The following is a 17,805-nucleotide window of genomic DNA, read 5'->3' on the forward strand; positions in this document are numbered from 1 at the left end:
AAAACCGAGCCAAGTCTCAGTGCATCAATGCACAAGGGTTCTGGGTAAAATGGTGGCTTCCTACGAAGCAATCCCATTCGGCAGATTCCACGCAAGAACTTTCCAGTGGGACCTGCTGGACAAATGGTCCGGGTCGCATCTTCAGATGCATCAGCGGATAACCCTGTCACCAAGGACAAGGGTGTCCCTCCTGTGGTGGTTGCAGAGTGCTCATCTTTTAGAGGGCCGCAGATTAGGCATTCAGGACTGGGTCCTGGTGACCACGGATGCCAGCCTGCGAGGCTGGGGAGCAGTCACACAGGGAAGGAATATCCAGGGCTTATGGTCAAGCCTGGAGACATCACTTCACATAAATATCCTGAAGCTAAGGGACATTTACAATGCTCTAAGCTTAGCAAGACCTCTGCTTCAAGGTCAGCCGGTGTTGATCCAGTCGGACAACATCACGGCAGTCACCCACGTAAACAGACAGGGTGGCACAAGAAGCAGGAGGGCAATGACAGAAGCTGCAAGGATTTTTCGCTGGGCGGAAAATCATGTGATAGCACTGTCAGCAGTATTCATTCCGGGAGTGGACAACTGGGAAGCAGACTTCCTCAGCACGACCTCCACCCGGGAGAGTGGGGACTTCACCCAGAAGTCTTCCACATGATTAAAAACTCGACAGGTATTGCGCCAGGTCCAGGGACCCTCAGGCAATAAGCTGTAGACGCTCTGGTAACACCGTGGGTGTACCAGTCAGGGTATGTGTTCCCTCCTCTGCCTCTCATACCCAAGGTACTGAGATTGATAAGATGGAGAGGAGTAAGCACTATATGCGTGGTTCCGGATTGGCCAAGAAGGACTTGGTAACCGGAACTTCAAGAGATGCTCACGGAGGATCCGTGGCCTCTACCTCTAAGAAGGGACCTGCTCCAGCAAGGACCCTGTCTGTTCCAAGACTTACCGCGGCTGCGTTTGACGGCATGGCGGTTGAACGCCGGATCCTGAAGGAAAAAAGGCATTCCGGATGAAGTCATCCCTATCCTGATCAAAGCCAGGAAGGATGTAACCGCAAAAACATTATCACCGCAATTGGCGAAAATATGTTGCGTGGTGCGAGGCCAGTAAGGCCCGACGGAGGAAATTCAACTGGGTCGATTCCTACATTTCCTGCAAACAGGAGTGTCTATGGGCCTGAAATTGGGGTCCATTAAGGTTCAAATTTCGGCCCTGTCAATTTTCTTCCAAAAAGAACTAGCTTCAGTCCCTGAAGTTCAGACGTTTGTAAAAGGGGTACTGCATATACAGCCTCCTTTTGTGCCTCCAGTGGCACTTTGGGATCTCAATGTAGTTTTGGGTTCCAAAAGTCACATTGGCTTGAACCACTTAAATCTGTGGAGTTAAAATATCTCACATGAAAAGTGGTCATGCTGTTGGCCCTGGCCTGGGCCAGGCGCGTGTCAGAATTGGCGGCTTTATCCTGAAAAAGCCCTTATCTGATTTTCCATTCGGACAGGGCGGAATTGAGGACTCGTCCTCAGTTTCTCCCCAAGGTGGTTTCAGCGTTTCACCTGAACCAACCTATTTGTGGTGCCTGCGGCTACTAGGGACTTGGAGGCCTCCAAGTTGCTAGACGTTGTCAGTGCCCTGAAAATATATGTTTCCAGGACGGCTGGAGTCAGGAAATCTGACTCGCTGTTTATCCTGTATGCACCCAACAAGCTGGGTGCTCCTGCTTCTAAGCAGACTATTGCTCGTTGGATTTGTAGTACAATTCAGCTTGCACATTCTGTGGCAGGCCTGCCACAGCCAAAAATCTGTAAATGCCCACTCCACAAGGAAGGTGGGCTCATCTTGGGCGGCTGCCCGAGGGGTCTCGGCTTTACAACTTTGCCGAGCAGCTACTTGGTCAGGAGCAAATACGTTTGTAAAATTCTACAAAATTGATATCCTGGCTGAGGAGGACCTGGAGTTCTCTCATTTGGTGCTGCAGAGTCATCCGCACTCTCCCGCCCGTTTGGGAGCTTTGGTATAATCCCCATGGTCCTTACGGAGTCCCCAGCATCCACTTAGGACGTTAGAGAAAATAAGAATTTACTTACCGATAATTCTATTTCTCATAGTCCGTAGTGGATGCTGGGCGCCCATCCCAAGTGCGGATTGTCTGCAATACTTGTACATAGTTATTGTTACAAAAATCGGGTTATTATTGTTGTGAGCCATCTTTCAGAGGCTCCTCTGTTATCATGCTGTTAACTGGGTTCAGATCACAGGTTATACGGTGTGATTGGTGTGGCTGGTATGAGTCTTACCCGGGATTCAAAATCCTTCCTTATTGTGTACGCTCGTCCGGGCACAGTATCCTAACTGAGGCTTGGAGGAGGGTCATAGGGGGAGGAGCCAGTGCACACCAGATAGTCCTAAAGCTTTCTTTAGATGTGCCCAGTCTCCTGCGGAGCCGCTATTCCCCATGGTCCTTACGGAGTCCCCAGCATCCACTACGGACTATGAGAAATAGAATTATCGGTAAGTAAATTCTTATTTTTCCCTGTCTGGAGCAGTCATAAGGCCGGCCATGGCTTCAGCTTGGATAGCAAAGGCAGTGGCTGCCTGGGCTGATGCATTGGAAGGTGATTTTTCATCAGCTTCTAGAGAGCAAAAATCCTATATAGCCCATATTAAACAGGCTGCAGTATTCTTGGAAGAAGCTGCATTACAGATGGGTACTACTGCTTCCAGGGCATCAGCCTCAACAATAGTTGCTCGCAGAGTAGTTTGGTTGCGTACATGGAAAGCTGATTCAGAATCTAAGAAGGTTTTGGAATCTTTGCCTTTTTCTGGAAATATTCTGTTTGGTAAAGAACTGACAGATATTCTGGAGTCAGAAGCAGACTACAAGTAGGTCCAGTTTCCTTCCACATATAACCCCAAACCTAGCGGTCCGGTTTTCCGGCCCTTTCTGTCTCAAGGAAAACCAAAGGGAAAAAGTGATCGTAAGCAGCCCCAATACAATAAGTTTAAGTCAAAAAAGCATTTGGCTACTAGAGGGCCAGCTTCCAAACCAGAAGATAAGCCATCAGCCTGATGGTGCGCGCTTCCTCCTGGGGGACCCCGGGGTAGGGGTCCGACTTCTTCAGTTTGCACAGATGTGGCGGCAGTCTACAACAGATGCCTGGGTGCAAGAAGTGGTATCTCTAGGTTATATGTTTCCCTTCAAGAAGCATCCTTCTCAAAGGTTCTTCTGCACCAGCCCATCTCGGGTAGAGACAAAGACCAGAGATTTGCAAGAAGCAGCTCAGAAATTGCTTCAGTCAGGAGTAGTCATTCCAGTACCCCCTGCACAACGGGGACATGGTTTTTACGCCAACCTATCTTTGGTTCAGAAGCCAAATGGGTCATTTCGGCCCATTCTCAATCTCAAAATGCTAAACGAATATATTTGGGTACCAAGGTTCCACATGGAGACGTTACGCTCCATAGTTTTGTCCATGGAGCCAGGGGATTATATGGTATCCCTGGATATTCAGGATGCTTACCTACATGTTCCTATAACACTGTCCCATCAGTGTTATCTCAGGTTCACTATCCTCCAGCAGCATTTCCAGTTCCAGGCCCTACCTTTTGGGTTAGCCACAGCCCCCAGAGTATTTACCAAGATTATGGTGGTTATGGCAGCTTATCTCCGCAAGCAAGGGATAAGACTTTTTCCATACCTCGATGACCTTTTAATCCTGGCACAATCACAGGAATTGCTCCTGTGCCATCTCCAACAGACAATAACATGTCTGCAGAGCCACGGGTGGCTCATAAATTGGGCAAAATCATCTCTGGTGCCGCCACAACGGATGACTCACTTGGGGGCTGATATCCAAGGTACAGTCAAAGATTCAGGACTTGTTACACAGTCAGAGGGTATCCATTCACGCAGCTATGCGAGTGATGGGGTTGATGGTGTCAATATTCGACGTGGAGGAGTATGCACAATTCCACTCAAGGCCTCTGCAGCGTTTGATTCTGGCCAGATGGAATGGAGTACATCAGACAATAAAGAAACAGACAATGGTACTTCCAGTAAAGGTAAGAGAGTCATTAGCCTGGTGGCTACAGATATCCCATCTAGACAAAGGGAGACCCTTTTGGATATCAGATTGGGAGATCCGGACAACAGATGCCAGTCTTCAGGGCTGGGGAGCAGTGTCTGGAAAATTATGGTTCCAGGGACAATGGACCAGAGAAGAAAGCTGCCTGCCAATAAACCTATTAGAACTTCGGACCATATACATGGCACTGATTCAGGCAAAGGGCATTCATCAGGGAAAACCAGTCCAGATCCGCTCGAACAATGCGACGGCGGTATCGTGCCTCAACCATCAGGGAGGAACTCACAGCCAAAAAGCAATGGAGATATGTCACATACTAAAGTGGGCAGAACTCCATCTTCTAGCCTTGTCCGCAGTGTTCGACGGGAGTCCTAAATTGGGAAGCGGATTTTCTCAGTCAACACACCATTCAAGCAAGCGAATGGGCTTTACACCCGGAGGTCTTTCAGACTCAGACAAATGGGGGTTGCCGGAGATAGATCTCATGGCATCCCGTCCGAACAACAAAGTGCCCGCATACGGGTCAAGAACAAAGGATCCTAGAGCGATCTTTGAGGATGCCTTGTCGGTGAAATTGGACTTTCATCTGGCTTATCTGTTTCCTCCGATCACCCTGTTACCCAGGGTGGTGAGGAAAATAAAGCAAGCAAAGGGTGCCGTGATTCTAATAGCTCCGGCCTGGCCCAGAAGTCATTGGTACACAGATATGCAGAGAATGTTGGACGCTCCATTTCTGCTTCCTCAATGTCCAGATCTACTGATGCAGGGTCCCTGTTATCACAGACATCTGGATCGACTGTCTTTGACGGCATGGTTCTTGAAACCTCTATCCTAAAGTCAAGAGGATTCTTTGAACAGGTAATTTAAACAATGCTCAGAGCAAGGAAACCCTCCTCAGCTCGTATTTATCACCGAATATGGCAGGTTTATATTTATTGGTGCAGTGAAGGAGGTATGGACCCGAAATCGTTTAGAGTTTCCAGGTCCGTTGCATTCCTTCAGGTAGGAATGGATAAAGGTTTGAAGGTGGCTTCCTTGAGAGTGCAGGTATCGGCATTGACTGTATGGTTCCAAAAGAAAATTGCCAATATACAGGATGTGCGTACTTTTTTCCAGGGAATGCTGCGCATTCAACCTCCCTTTGTTCCACCTACAGTACCATGGGACTTATGTTTAGCCCTGAAAGCCCTTCAAGTTGCCCCATTTGAACCACTTAACAAGGTGGATCTTAAATGGTTGACAGCAAAAGTACTCTTTCTACTGACTTAGGCATCAGCTAGAAGAGTATCAGATTTAGGAGCGCTGTCTTGTCGTTCCCCATTTCTGATTTTTTTATCCAGATAAAGCAGTTCTCAGAACTAGGTCTGGGTATCTTCCAAAGGTGATGTCTAAATTCCACCTTAATGAAGAAATTGTAGTCCCGGCTTTTCAGGTATCAGGACTTTCTGCGGACGATGCGTCGCTGGACGTAGTCCGGGCATTAAGGATCTACGTGGATCGTACCAGTGTCATCAGAAAGACATATTCTCTCTTCGTTCTCTACGGATTTCACAAGAGAGGATGGCTTGCTACTAAACGCTACTAAACAGACACTGGTAAGATGGCTTTGAATGACGATTTCAGAAGCATATTCTCAAGCTGATCGCCCTATTCCGGCTAATGTCTCTGCTCACTCTACTCATAAGGTAGGTCCTTCATGGGCAGCACAAGATGGTGCTACAGCAAACAGATATGTAAGGCAGCCACATGGTCTTCCATTAACACATTCATTAGACATTATGCCTTGGATACTTTTGCCTCTCATGACGCAGAATTCGGGCGTAAGGTTCTCCTGTCCAATCAGGAGCGTCCCCAACACTAAATTGCTTTGGGAAATCCCATTGTTATCCTGTGGATAACCTGTGGACCCTGCCAGAGAAATATACATTATGGTAAGAACTTACAGTTGATAACGGTATTTCTCCTAAGTCCACAGTCCCACAGGGATCCCACCCTGACGCACCTGATTTGATGATCCTTCTACTCACTAACCCAGAGGTTCTCAAACTCGGTCCTCGGGGGCCCACAGAGTGCATGTTTTGCAGGTAACCCAGCAGGTGCACAGGTGTATTAATTACTGACACATTTTAAAAGGTCCACAGGTGGAGCTAATTATTTCACTTGCGATTCTGTGAGGAGACCTGCAAAACATGCACTGTGTGTGCCCCCGAGGACCGAGTTTGAGAACCTCTGCACTAACCTCTTCCTTCTTGTATGGAAGGGTGTGCATGTGTGTTCTTCTCGCCTGATTAGGGCTCTACATGATGCTCCTGCCTTGTGCTTTGGAATACCACTGATTTGCCCGTACCAGTGGGCGGGATTTATGGATGGGCCCATTGCATCCTGGGAGGCCAGAAAGCTTTTGATCATTTGGTGCCAATCCGCTGTCGCTCCATCATATCCTATTGTTATCCTGTGGAACCTGTGGACTTAGGAGAAATACAGTTATCAACGGTAAGTTCTTACCATAACGTATATTTCTGTTTCACTGCAACATATCTTAATATACAGTACTATAAGTTGCTAGTCATGCATTTTTATGTAGTTTTATATACATCTTTGCAAATATTTTACCATCCAAGAAGGAAAGTTTAATATAGACTATTTTTGTTTACATTAACACATTTCCTCTTTGCAGATCCCAGTCCTCCTTTCCTAACCCCTGGACTTTCTAACTCCCTCTCCTCCACTGTGCACTACCTCGTGTTCTCCCTGATTCATACTCCTGCCCCATTATCTTCCTCTGTCTACATCCCATACATCTGCCCTCCCTCATGCATGCCACTGCCTTTACTGCATGTGTTGTGCATACATGCAGCCAATTAGTGTTGGAGGTTTCTTCAGAATGCCTCTGCCAAAGAAACATGGTCACCTGTAGATGGGCAGACCATACATGAGGCCTCTGCAGGGAAAGGCTCATCTAGAGTCTGTGTGATAGCAATTATACTTTCCATCCACAAGATGGCGCTTTGTACTCAGTTGGAAAATATTGCATTAAAAATTGACCAACATGTTTACAGTGTCTTTCTTTATTGCACAGAATATACTTATATTCCTGCGTCTCATTTTAAAACTGGGTTTTTTGCTCAGATTCTTTGCTACTATTTTTCAATGACAACAAATTTGTTAAAATCTTGAAGTTGGTGGAAAACTGTTTTCCTGCTAACAATCATTCTGAATTGCAGCCTAACGGATATGGGGGGTAATTCAGATCTGATTGCAACAGCAAATTTGTTAAGTAGTGGACAAAACCATGTGCACTGCAGGTGGGGCAGATGTAACGTGCAGAGAGAGTTAGATTTGGGTGGGTTGTATTGTTTCTGTGCAGGGTAAATACTGCCTGCTTTATTTTTACACTGCAATTTAGATTTCAGTTTAAACACACTTCACCGAAATCTAACTCTCTCTGCACATGTTACATCTGCCCCCCCCCCACCCCCCCCCCCACCCCCCACCCCCACCTGCAGTGCACATGGTTTTGCCCAACTGCTAACAAATTTGCTGCTGCGATCAGATCTGAATTAGGCCTATGGACTTATGGTGAACTATCTATTATTATTATTATTATTGTTTATATGGCGCCACAAGGTTTCCGCAGCGCCTATCTATCTATCTATCCATCTATCTATCATATCTATATTATATTCTATAATTGTGCATAAGTATGCAAAGTCACCAAATGTATCCTCTCTAGAATACCGCTACATCTTTTTAAGGAAAGCATCACACAGCAGGAACCAACGAAAAGCAATATTTGTTTTTGTTACGCTATTGCATGCTAGCAGTTAATGATTTTATTGGCTGTGGGACATTCACTTCTAACAGTTTCCTAGCTTTCAATATGGTGCTAGCATGAGAAAGTTAGATTATGGATAACGGATGTATTCTCAACACAAGTATTAAGCATTCGGGAAAATAGATCCCATACCTGTATATGCAATTAAACTATTACAAACATTATAAGTTACTCTTTGTGTCACTGTACTAGCGATCTGTTGTCACCTTATGCAGGTTTCGTGTTTTGATCCATGTATAAAATTGTATTTAAAGGAAAAAAAATACTCCCTACTGTTAAAAAGGCTATTGTACTGGTATACATCTTGTAGTGTACAGCCCTGTATTTCTAGATGGTCGCAGACCTTGGGTTGGTATCTTCTATTTAGCAGTAGTCGGTACAGTACATTATTCCATTTTGTTACATGTAAATGTAACATCTGTAAGATGCTCCATTGTTTGGTACAAACAACAGCATGTGCAAATATTTGGGGTGAGTATTGAGCATCATTATTTACATCAGGGGTGGCCAACCAGTCAGAAACAAAGAGCCAAAAATTTTGTTAGGCACGTCAAAGAGCCGACATCGAGCCGCAGGCGCACATGCAAAACTGGGGTGTGGCCTTGTGCCTGCTAGGCCACGCCTCTGGTATAAAATACATTTCAAAAACCAGATCCACATATAATACATTTTTAAAGCCAGATCCAACATAAAATACATTTAAAAAGCCGCTTCCACATAAAACAATTGAGAAAGAAAGAGCCACATAAAATATATTGAAAAAGCCAGATTCACATAATACACTTCAGCTCCCCCATGTGTCACTCCAGCGAGTACCCTGCTGTGTCACTTCAGCCAGCTCCCCCATGTGTCACTCCAGCCAGTACCCTGCTGTGTCACTTCAGCCAGCTCCCCCATGTGTCACTCCAGCCAGTACCCTGCTGTGTCACTTCAGCCAGCTACCTCATGTGTCACTCCTGCTAGCACACTCATACAGTATGTCACTCTTGCCAGCACTCTCCTGTGTCACTCCTGCCAGGAACCTCATATGTTACTATATCCCCCCCCCAAAAAAAAAACCAACAAAAAAAAACCACACACCTCGTGCAATTGCAGCATCCCCTTATGTGTCCTCTGTTTAACAGTGGGTGTCTCACCTCAAGTATCTGGCTCTCTCAGTTCTCAGTCCCCGTAGTGCTGCTGTTGACTGTCTGGCTGGAGTGCAGCAGTTTCCGGATCTGTTGTGGTCACATAACTTTGAGTGTCGGGAGCCACATTAGAATAAAGAAAGAGCCACATGAGGCTCAAGAGCCACAGGTTGGCCACCGCTGATTTACATGATGGCTTTTAAGAACTGGGCAGTCTTTGGGCCTGATGTATCAACAGTTGTTTGCGTTAAAAAAAGATATACATTTCATTTTTCTATAATTTTCGCATTATTTAAGTATTGTCTGAATGTATGTAAGTTTTTCAATTTTAATTATCGCTTTTGCTAAATTATACTTTTCGGGTTTTTTTTCTAACTTTTCCAACTTCTATTGAAAATGAATGGGAACCTTATGTATCATTGATTATTGTGAAAATAGACTATAACTTTTCATATCTTTTTTTAGCCAGCTTTTACTGGTGAGTTTAGCTTGATTGTTCTTGTAGTTCTACCTCTAAATTTCTAAATTTACTTTTTTTTACACAAAAAGTAAAAAAAAAGTCCTGAAAAACACACTAAGTGATGAAAAACATGTTGAAACTTCTCACATTTTTTATACATCAGCCTCAGACTCTCGGGACACTTCCCTGAAATTTATTTTCCACTAAAGAATATGCTGGAGTATTGTTTTGCTAATATTAATGCTTTTGTATTGTAATAGATTTTACTATGTTACATATAGCCGAACTACAAAAATGAATAATATTAAAACTACATATGTATATATTGAAAATTTTTCTTGTGATTGTATTTTAGCTGAGATCCGAGAGAAGCGCGATATGCCAAACTGGAGTATGTCTGCCTCTGATTTCTATGGCTGGGTGGAAGAGCTGCGTAGATTGGCTGCCTATGACCAGACCGATGAACTGGCCAGGAATTACTGGGCTCATTTTCCAATTGCTTCTCATTTAGGTTATGATGATCCTGATGCAGAAGACTAGTTTCATCAATTATATCATCAAGTGAAGTCAATGTATATTATTCTACAATATAATAATGCTACCACAGTCTACTTCTTTAGTTTTAACATAAATATATATATCCTATAAAATGCCTTTTTAGATAAATGAGTTGCTTTTCTAAAACTGCTAATGAGGGAAGGAGTAGGAAAAAGATTTGATATATTATATAGAGGATATAACTGACCTAAGACCCTGCTGTAAATGAACAGTTTATAGTATGAGTGTAAAATAAACATATTCCTTTGTATTGTGAGTACAGTAGGGGGTCTTACTCTGAGCTGTCCAGGTGGTGGCCCCAGGGCCAAGCCTGTAAGAGAATTAATCATTGTTCTTTTATTTGACATTATATTTGTTTTGATTATTTCAATAACTATAAATCTAGGATACTAACCATGTACAGTATGTGCTTTACATGTCAACTTTTAGGGAGCAACAAAGAAACAGAAACCATTGGTGTACAGAAGTGTATAAAGCCAACGGGTTATCTGTATTTTTATTTTTATTTAAGTTGAAAGTCATATGTCCAGTCCACAATAATGACTTTAGAAATGTATACTTGTATATTAAATGTAACCAGTTTTATGAAAATGATCGTGAGCAGATAGTTTTTTCAGATCAAGATGCAGATTTAGCAATGTGTCCATTCTTGAAAGAACCCTGAAACCAAAGTTATCCAACTCTTGCTGTACATATTTAATGAAGTCATTTTAAGGGTGTGTTACATTAGGGCGTCATGTCCTCTTGTAGCTGAAATGCTGGTTTGTTTTTGTTTATTTTGCACTTGGATATATTTACATTTAGGTTCCTTTAAATACTCCTCTTTAATCGCCATTAAGTTATAAATACTGGAGAATAATAGTGAAAGAAATACAGAATAGAAGGAACGATGTTTTGCAACTGGTCAATATTGAACAATTGCAACATGTCTAGTATCAAATGTCTAAAAGCTGGTACCTTAAGGGCTCTATAGTGTAGCAGTAAAAAGTGGATTCTCTGTAGAAACCACTAGAAAATAGGATTTTCACTGCTTTGGGCCATTTATCAAAGAGTTGATAACACTAGGTAACACCACCAATATTATGGCATTACTGCTAAGACTTCCATTGCCAGCAAAGCATCTCAACTTTGCTTGATCCTTGCCAGATGAAAAGCTAACCCTTCAGTGCCATTGTCAGAGTGCCAGCAACACAGAGGAGAACATTGTTGTGAAGGGAAACACTGCAGGACCCTGCTAGATAGGTATCCGTATATAATGGCGGTATAATACACTGTGTAGACAAAAGTGATTGGACACCCCCACACAAGCAAAATGGTGTGCTCCAGCAGCTGGAACATGTTTGTGAAGGTATAGAACAGGTAGAGGGGCACTGATTAGATAATTTGTTAACTAAATGGCTAATGTACTAAAATATTTAAAAGGGGATCATTGTAGGCTGCACAATGTCATGTTTCTAGGGCGATGCTGGACTGGTATACAGAAAACTTCTGTCAGTGTCCAATTACTTTTATCCACTATAGTGAAGTAAACATTACTGCACTGAGAAGCTATACTGGACGGTATATACCAACTGTAATAATTTCTATTGATAAATAGAGCCCTTAGTGACAATAACAGAAGTGGTTTTCACTGTAGCAACATCTAAAAACACTTCACTGTTGGTAGTAATATCACCAAATTACCCTAGCATAAAAGCTACATCTGTACCTGATCACAAGTCTACGGATTTATTTCTTTTTTACAATCACATTGTGTTACATTTCAATGCTTATATTTGCAAATAATGAAATGTTGGTTTCCAAACTACTGGAATTACAAAACTATGCTGAGTATCAATAAAGATTTAGAGGGCATTTTCTTTTCTTGCTCTGTAATATGACATGCCAGTTATTCCAATATCCCATCCTTCTGACTGCTGCTTTGTGCTCCAAACAATCAACGACAGACTGATAGGCTGACAGTTCATCCTCACATACATAATTCAGCAGATACGGCTAAACCAGAAGATTATACTGAAAAGTGTTTCCAGACAGTGAACAGTCTTTTAAAAGCCTGCTTAGATATTTCCTGCAGATATAACCCCATTTTCATGAAATTAGTGCCCTTAATGTAACTAATTGCTATTCTACTACTCTATCCTACAGTGCTTTCTTTAATAGTAAAGTCTACCAATGTATCATGTCTGTTTGTTGTATGTGTGCGCTCATATAGACACATGCAGATCCAGATAGCAGACTTCAGTTTGTTACATTGTTACTCTTTCCGACATTTGCCTGCTAAACACAGGTTAGAGTGTTCTGTGTCTTAATCTACTAAGTGCTCTAGAATCCTGTAAAGGATTGTTTAGTCTTGGCACATAGTCAGCATTCTTGATGTTGTACATCCTGTAAGCTGAGCTACAGTAACTGATTGAGTAGCTTAATCACATTCCCTAAATTAACAGAGGTAATGACAGAGGGACTAAAGCAACCCTTTTTGGCTGAATAATTTAAAAGAGCTCTTGCTCAGATTCCCTCTGGTAATAGGTCAGGATGAATTCACCACATATTGCAAAAATGTTTCGGTATTGGCAAATTTCATTTTGTAAGCTGACTTTATTCACCAAGCATGCCCTAATGGCCCATTTGATGGCAATCTCCAAGCTCGGAAAAGGGTTTGTTCCAATTACCATACTAAAGCATTGCGCCACACTGACCTTAGATTATACACCAAACTAGTTTGCTAAATTTATTGACGAATTTTTGCAATTTTAACCAAGTGGACTTTATCCATGGAAGGTCTCAAGGGCCCCGTACCCTACAACGATATGTCTGAGGCTGAAGTCTGATGTAGTTTCCCTTGAACTCCCCCGGGAGCTGCCTGGGAGTGATTCCATACGATTTTGTACTTTAGTGTTATTTTTGCATAAGATATATCGCATGCGATTGATGAAGTCGCTATACATCGTATGCAATACAGTATATCGTACAGCATACAATTGTACCATAAGATATATCTGATGGGCTAGATAGAGGGCTATGGGGGCTGGGAGTGTCCTGAGAATGCCAGTCAAACTTCCCTGTGATACATCGCATGCACAAAAAACACACTTTTTTCATCTGATTCCATCCAGTTCCGATATATCATTAGTGCAGCACCAACAACCTAGGGAATCCTATCCGACAGCCACGGGGACACGCATTGGATTGGATACCATCTAAAACACATACGACTGTACACCATTTCATACATATCAGACGGATATATCGGAATTGTAGGAAATCGTGTAACATCGTACTAGTGTATGGGGCCCTTCAGCGCAACTCATCCGGCCTGGTTAGTTTTCTTAGTATACTTCCCCTCAATGCTTGGAGCATGCTATGATTTTATCAACACACACATCGAAACCGTTTGACAATTAATTGAACCGTTCAACATTGAATTATGAGATCAAAGCATTATACTCCGACCCAGTGATATGCATTAACCACTTGCCTGATGATTTTTATTTGCAAACACTGCACAGAAATGTAATAAAGTTAAAATTAATTTAATAAAGTTTAAAATGTATTAAATATATCTTAATATATTGTATTAAAGAAACAAACACAAACCTAGGCCCTCATTGTAATTTTACTTCCCACTGCCCATCAGAAGTATTCCACCAAGTGGCATAAGATCCCCAGAACTATCAATCCTCACACCACCTGGCAGAGCCCCCACCCTCAACCACATCGCCAGTGTGCCTCAGTCAAGTACCCACTTCCCCATGCGTCACTATGTGGTTTATCATATTATTAATATATTCCCTCGCCAAGCCCGAAAAAAATCTTTTAATGGGCCAACATAACATTCCGTAGTGGCATATTACAGTATTACAGATTATACCCCTACAACTCCCCCCCCCCCCCCCCCCTTTCTCCCCATCCGTGTCGTCACCTTGTTGCAGACAGTGGAGCATCAGTGGAGTCCCCCTGCTGCAGCAGAGGTTATTTTTTACTTCATAAACACTACAAAGAATTACATTGTGGTTCCTGCATCATATTAATTCACCTGTATGCCACATTCACAGTACAGCTGAAGTCGCAGATTTTTGTTCGCAGCTCCATAGGGCTCAGAGCAAAAATGTGTGAGTCCGGCACTAGAGGGCTGAAAAGGCAACTCGCGCAAACTACAAGCTGGTCGTAGCTAATAAGATTCCCCCTATTGGGTGCCAATAAAAAGGGGACCAGTCATTTAAAGCAATAGATTTTCTAACATAAAAATGGTTGGCCTTGTTGGGCTACAATATTATTCCTACATACTGTAAGCATTAAAATCAAGACAGAGTAAAATAACAGATTCTGTTATGGAAAACTACATGTAGAATCCTGCTGGTTGCAATTATGGAAAGATAGATTAATATAATGCAGGAACCACAAAGTAATTCTTTGTGATGTTTATGAAGAAAAAATAACAGTTAATTTTTGTAAAAAAAAAATGTTTACATTTCAAAGTGCTAAAAAAAAAGACTAATTGCACTTTTGATAAAAGCGATGCCCTGAAGAAAACACAAGGTACAGTGTATAATTTATGTAGATGGGTGGTCATTCCGAGTTGTTCGCTCGTTGCCGATTTTCACTATGCTGCGATTTGTTGCTAAATGCGCATGGTACGCAGAGCACATGCGCTTAGTTATTTAACTAAAAACTTAGCAGTTTTGCTGTTGTTCGTGCAAAGCTTTTCAGTCGCACTGCTGATTGGTGAATGATTGACAGGAAGTGGGTGTTTCTGGGTGGTAACTGAGCGTTTTCCGGGAGTGTGCTAAAAACGCAGGCGTGTCGGAAAAACACGGGAGTGTCTGGAGAAACGGGGGAGTGGCTGGCTGAACGCAGGGCGTGTTTGTGACGTCAAACCAGGAACTAAACGGACCGAGCTGATCGCAATCTAGGAGTAGGTCTGGAGCTACTCAGAAACTGCAAGGAAAATAAGAATTTACTCACCGGTAATTCTATTTCTCGTAGTCCGTAGTGGATGCTGGGAACTCCGTAAGGACCATGGGGCATAGACGGGCTCCGCAGGAGACTGGGCACTCTAAAGAAAAGATTAGGTACTATCTGGTGTGCACTGGCTCCTCCCTCTATGCCCCTCCTCCAGACCTCCGTTAGGGAAACTGTGCCCGGACGAGCTGACATTACAAGGAAAGGAAATTTGAATCCAGGGTAAGACTCATACCAGCCACACCAATCACACCGTACAACTTGTGATAACCTTACCCAGTTAACAGTATGAACAACAACTGAGCCTCACTCAACGGATGGCTCATAACAATAACCCTTATTTAAGCAATAACTATATACACGTATTGCAGAAAGTCCGCACTTGGGACGGGCGCCCAGCATCCACTACGGACTACGAGAAATAGAATTACCGGTGAGTAAATTCTTATTTTCTCTGACGGCCTAGTGGATGCTGGGAACTCCGTAAGGACCATGGGGATTATACCAAAGCTCCCAAACGGGCGGGAGAGTGCGGATGACTCTGCAGCACCGAATGAGCAAACACAAGGTCCTCCTCAGCCAGGGTATCAAACTTGTAGAACTTTGCAAATGTGTTTATACCCGACCAAGTAGCCGCTCGGCAAAGCTGTAAAGCCGAGACCCCTCGGGCAGCCACCCAAGAATAATAATAATAATTTTATTTATATAGCGCTCTTTCTCCAATAGGACTCAAGGCGCTTAACAGATACATAGCATAATATAGTACAGAAAATAATGAAGTACATTTTCATAAAATACAGAAGCATGAAGATACTAAAAGAGACACTATGGAAATGCTTGAGTAAACAGGAAAGTCTTGAGTCTACTTTTGAAGGATTCTATAGTTGGGGCCTCTTGCACTGTGCGGGGAAGTGAGTTCCATAGAGTCGGTGCCGCATGACTAAAAGCTCGACCCCCAGATGAATTACGGTAGATTCTAGGTACTGCTAAAAGTCCTTCATCTACAGATCGCAGTAATCGAGTGGGGCAGTATGGGGTCAGAAGCTGTTTCAGGTACCTTGGGCCTTGGTCATGTAATGCTTTGAAACTCAGTAAGCCAATCTTGAAGATGATTCGCCATCGAACAGGCAGCCAGTGAAGGGAGTAGAGGATGGGTGTTATGTGGCTAGAACGGGGCTGGTTGGTTAACAGCCTGGCAGCTGAGTTTTGCACCAGCTGTAAGCGTTGCAATTCTTTTGCTGGTAGACCAAGGTAGAGGGCATTACAGTAGTCTAATCGAGATGATACAAATGCATGTATGACTTTTGGCATATCATCTGAGGGAATTAAGTGCTTGATTCTGGCTATGTTCCTCAGGTGAAAGAATGAGGATTTGATTGTGGCTGATATCTGATGTTTAAGTGTCAAGCCATCATCCAGGACAACGCCAAGATTCCGCACATGATCACTGGTCTGTAATTCTGAATCCCCGAGTGTAAGTCCAGTTGGTTGGCTATGCTGCAGTCTTGTCCTTTGATGTTGCGGTCGTATTATGAGGACCTCTGTTTTATCCGGGTTCAGTCGCAGCCAACTGGCGCTCATCCACTCCTGTAGTTCAGCTAGACAGCCATTTAGGGTTGCTACTGGGTTATCAGTGCCCGGAGCAAAGGACAATTACAGTTTTGTATCATCTGCATAGCAGTGGTAGACCAGGCCATGGCGCCTGATTATTTCGCCCAATCGGAGCATGTATACTGCAAAAAGCATGGGGGATAGTATAGAACCTTGTGGGACACCACATGGCAATGGCACTGGTGGTGATGAGTATAATCCAGATGATACTCTCTGTGACCTGCCTGTGAGAAATGATTTGAACCAGTTTAGGACTGTGCCATCCAGACCACAGAAGTGTATCAGTCGCTCAATCAGAAGCCCGTGGTCCACGGTATCAAATGCTGCCGAGAGATCCAGAAGGATTAATATTGAACAGTCACCTCTGTCTTTTGCCATCAGAAGATCATTTAACACACACACCAGGGCTGTTTCAGTGCTATGTCTTCTCCTGAATCCTGATTGAAATGGATCATAAATATCATGGGTTGTCAGGCGGGTTTGCAGTTGATTTGCAACCACTTTCTCAATAACCTTTCCTAGGAAAGGAAGGTTTGATACCGGTCTGTAGTTGGTCATGCAGTCGGGATCTAAATTAGGTTTTTTAAGAAGCGGTCTAACAATTGCTTCCTTTAGGGGTCCAGGAAAAATGCCTGTCTGCAAAGAGCATTGAACAATTTTTGCAAAGACAGGACCAATTATATCCGTACAACCTATTAGAAGCTTGGTTGAGGTTGGGTCCAGACCACAGGTGGTGGGACGCAAAATCCGAGCAATTTCAGCAGTGTCCTTTACATCCACTGGGTCAAAGCTGGTCCATGAAGGCAGGTAGCTTTTATTGGCAGGCTTTGTAGTTTGGCTCTCCTTTGATGGCACTGTGGATATTCCAGCCCGGATGGTGGATATTTTATCTGCAAAGAAGTTTGCAAACTCGTTGCATCTTGCTTGGGAAAGGGTCTCATCAGTCTGCAGGCATGCTGGCTTGCAAAGCATCTCCACTGTGCGGAAAAGTTGAGCTGGCCTATTGTTTGCTGCTGTGATCTCATTTGACAGGAACTGTGATTTCTTACGAGTGATTGTCGATTGATATTCTTCGTTATGCTTTATTAGTTTTATTTTGTCATCCACTAGGTTAGTCATCCTCCATCGTCTTTCCAGTCTACGCCCCCTTTTCTTGAGCTCACTAACACTGTT

The 17,805-nt window shown here is 43.3% G+C and overlaps 1 protein-coding gene across 1 annotated transcript in view; it reads left to right on the top strand.

The window, feature by feature from the left end:
• Nucleotides 1-10,653, top strand: part of NCK2 (NCK adaptor protein 2) — a 141,537-nt gene extending 130,884 nt beyond the window's left edge. Inside the window, exon 3 of the mRNA XM_063953794.1 lies at nt 9,860-10,653. Coding sequence (XP_063809864.1) covers nt 9,860-10,044 — 185 coding nt within the window. The 3' untranslated portion in view covers nt 10,045-10,653. The remainder of the gene's footprint in view (nt 1-9,859) is intronic.
• The last annotated feature ends 7,152 nt before the right edge of the window (nt 10,654-17,805 follow it).

Source organism: Pseudophryne corroboree, chromosome 2 (assembly GCF_028390025.1).
Source record: "Pseudophryne corroboree isolate aPseCor3 chromosome 2, aPseCor3.hap2, whole genome shotgun sequence".
NCBI classification, from domain to species: domain Eukaryota; kingdom Metazoa; phylum Chordata; class Amphibia; order Anura; family Myobatrachidae; genus Pseudophryne; species Pseudophryne corroboree.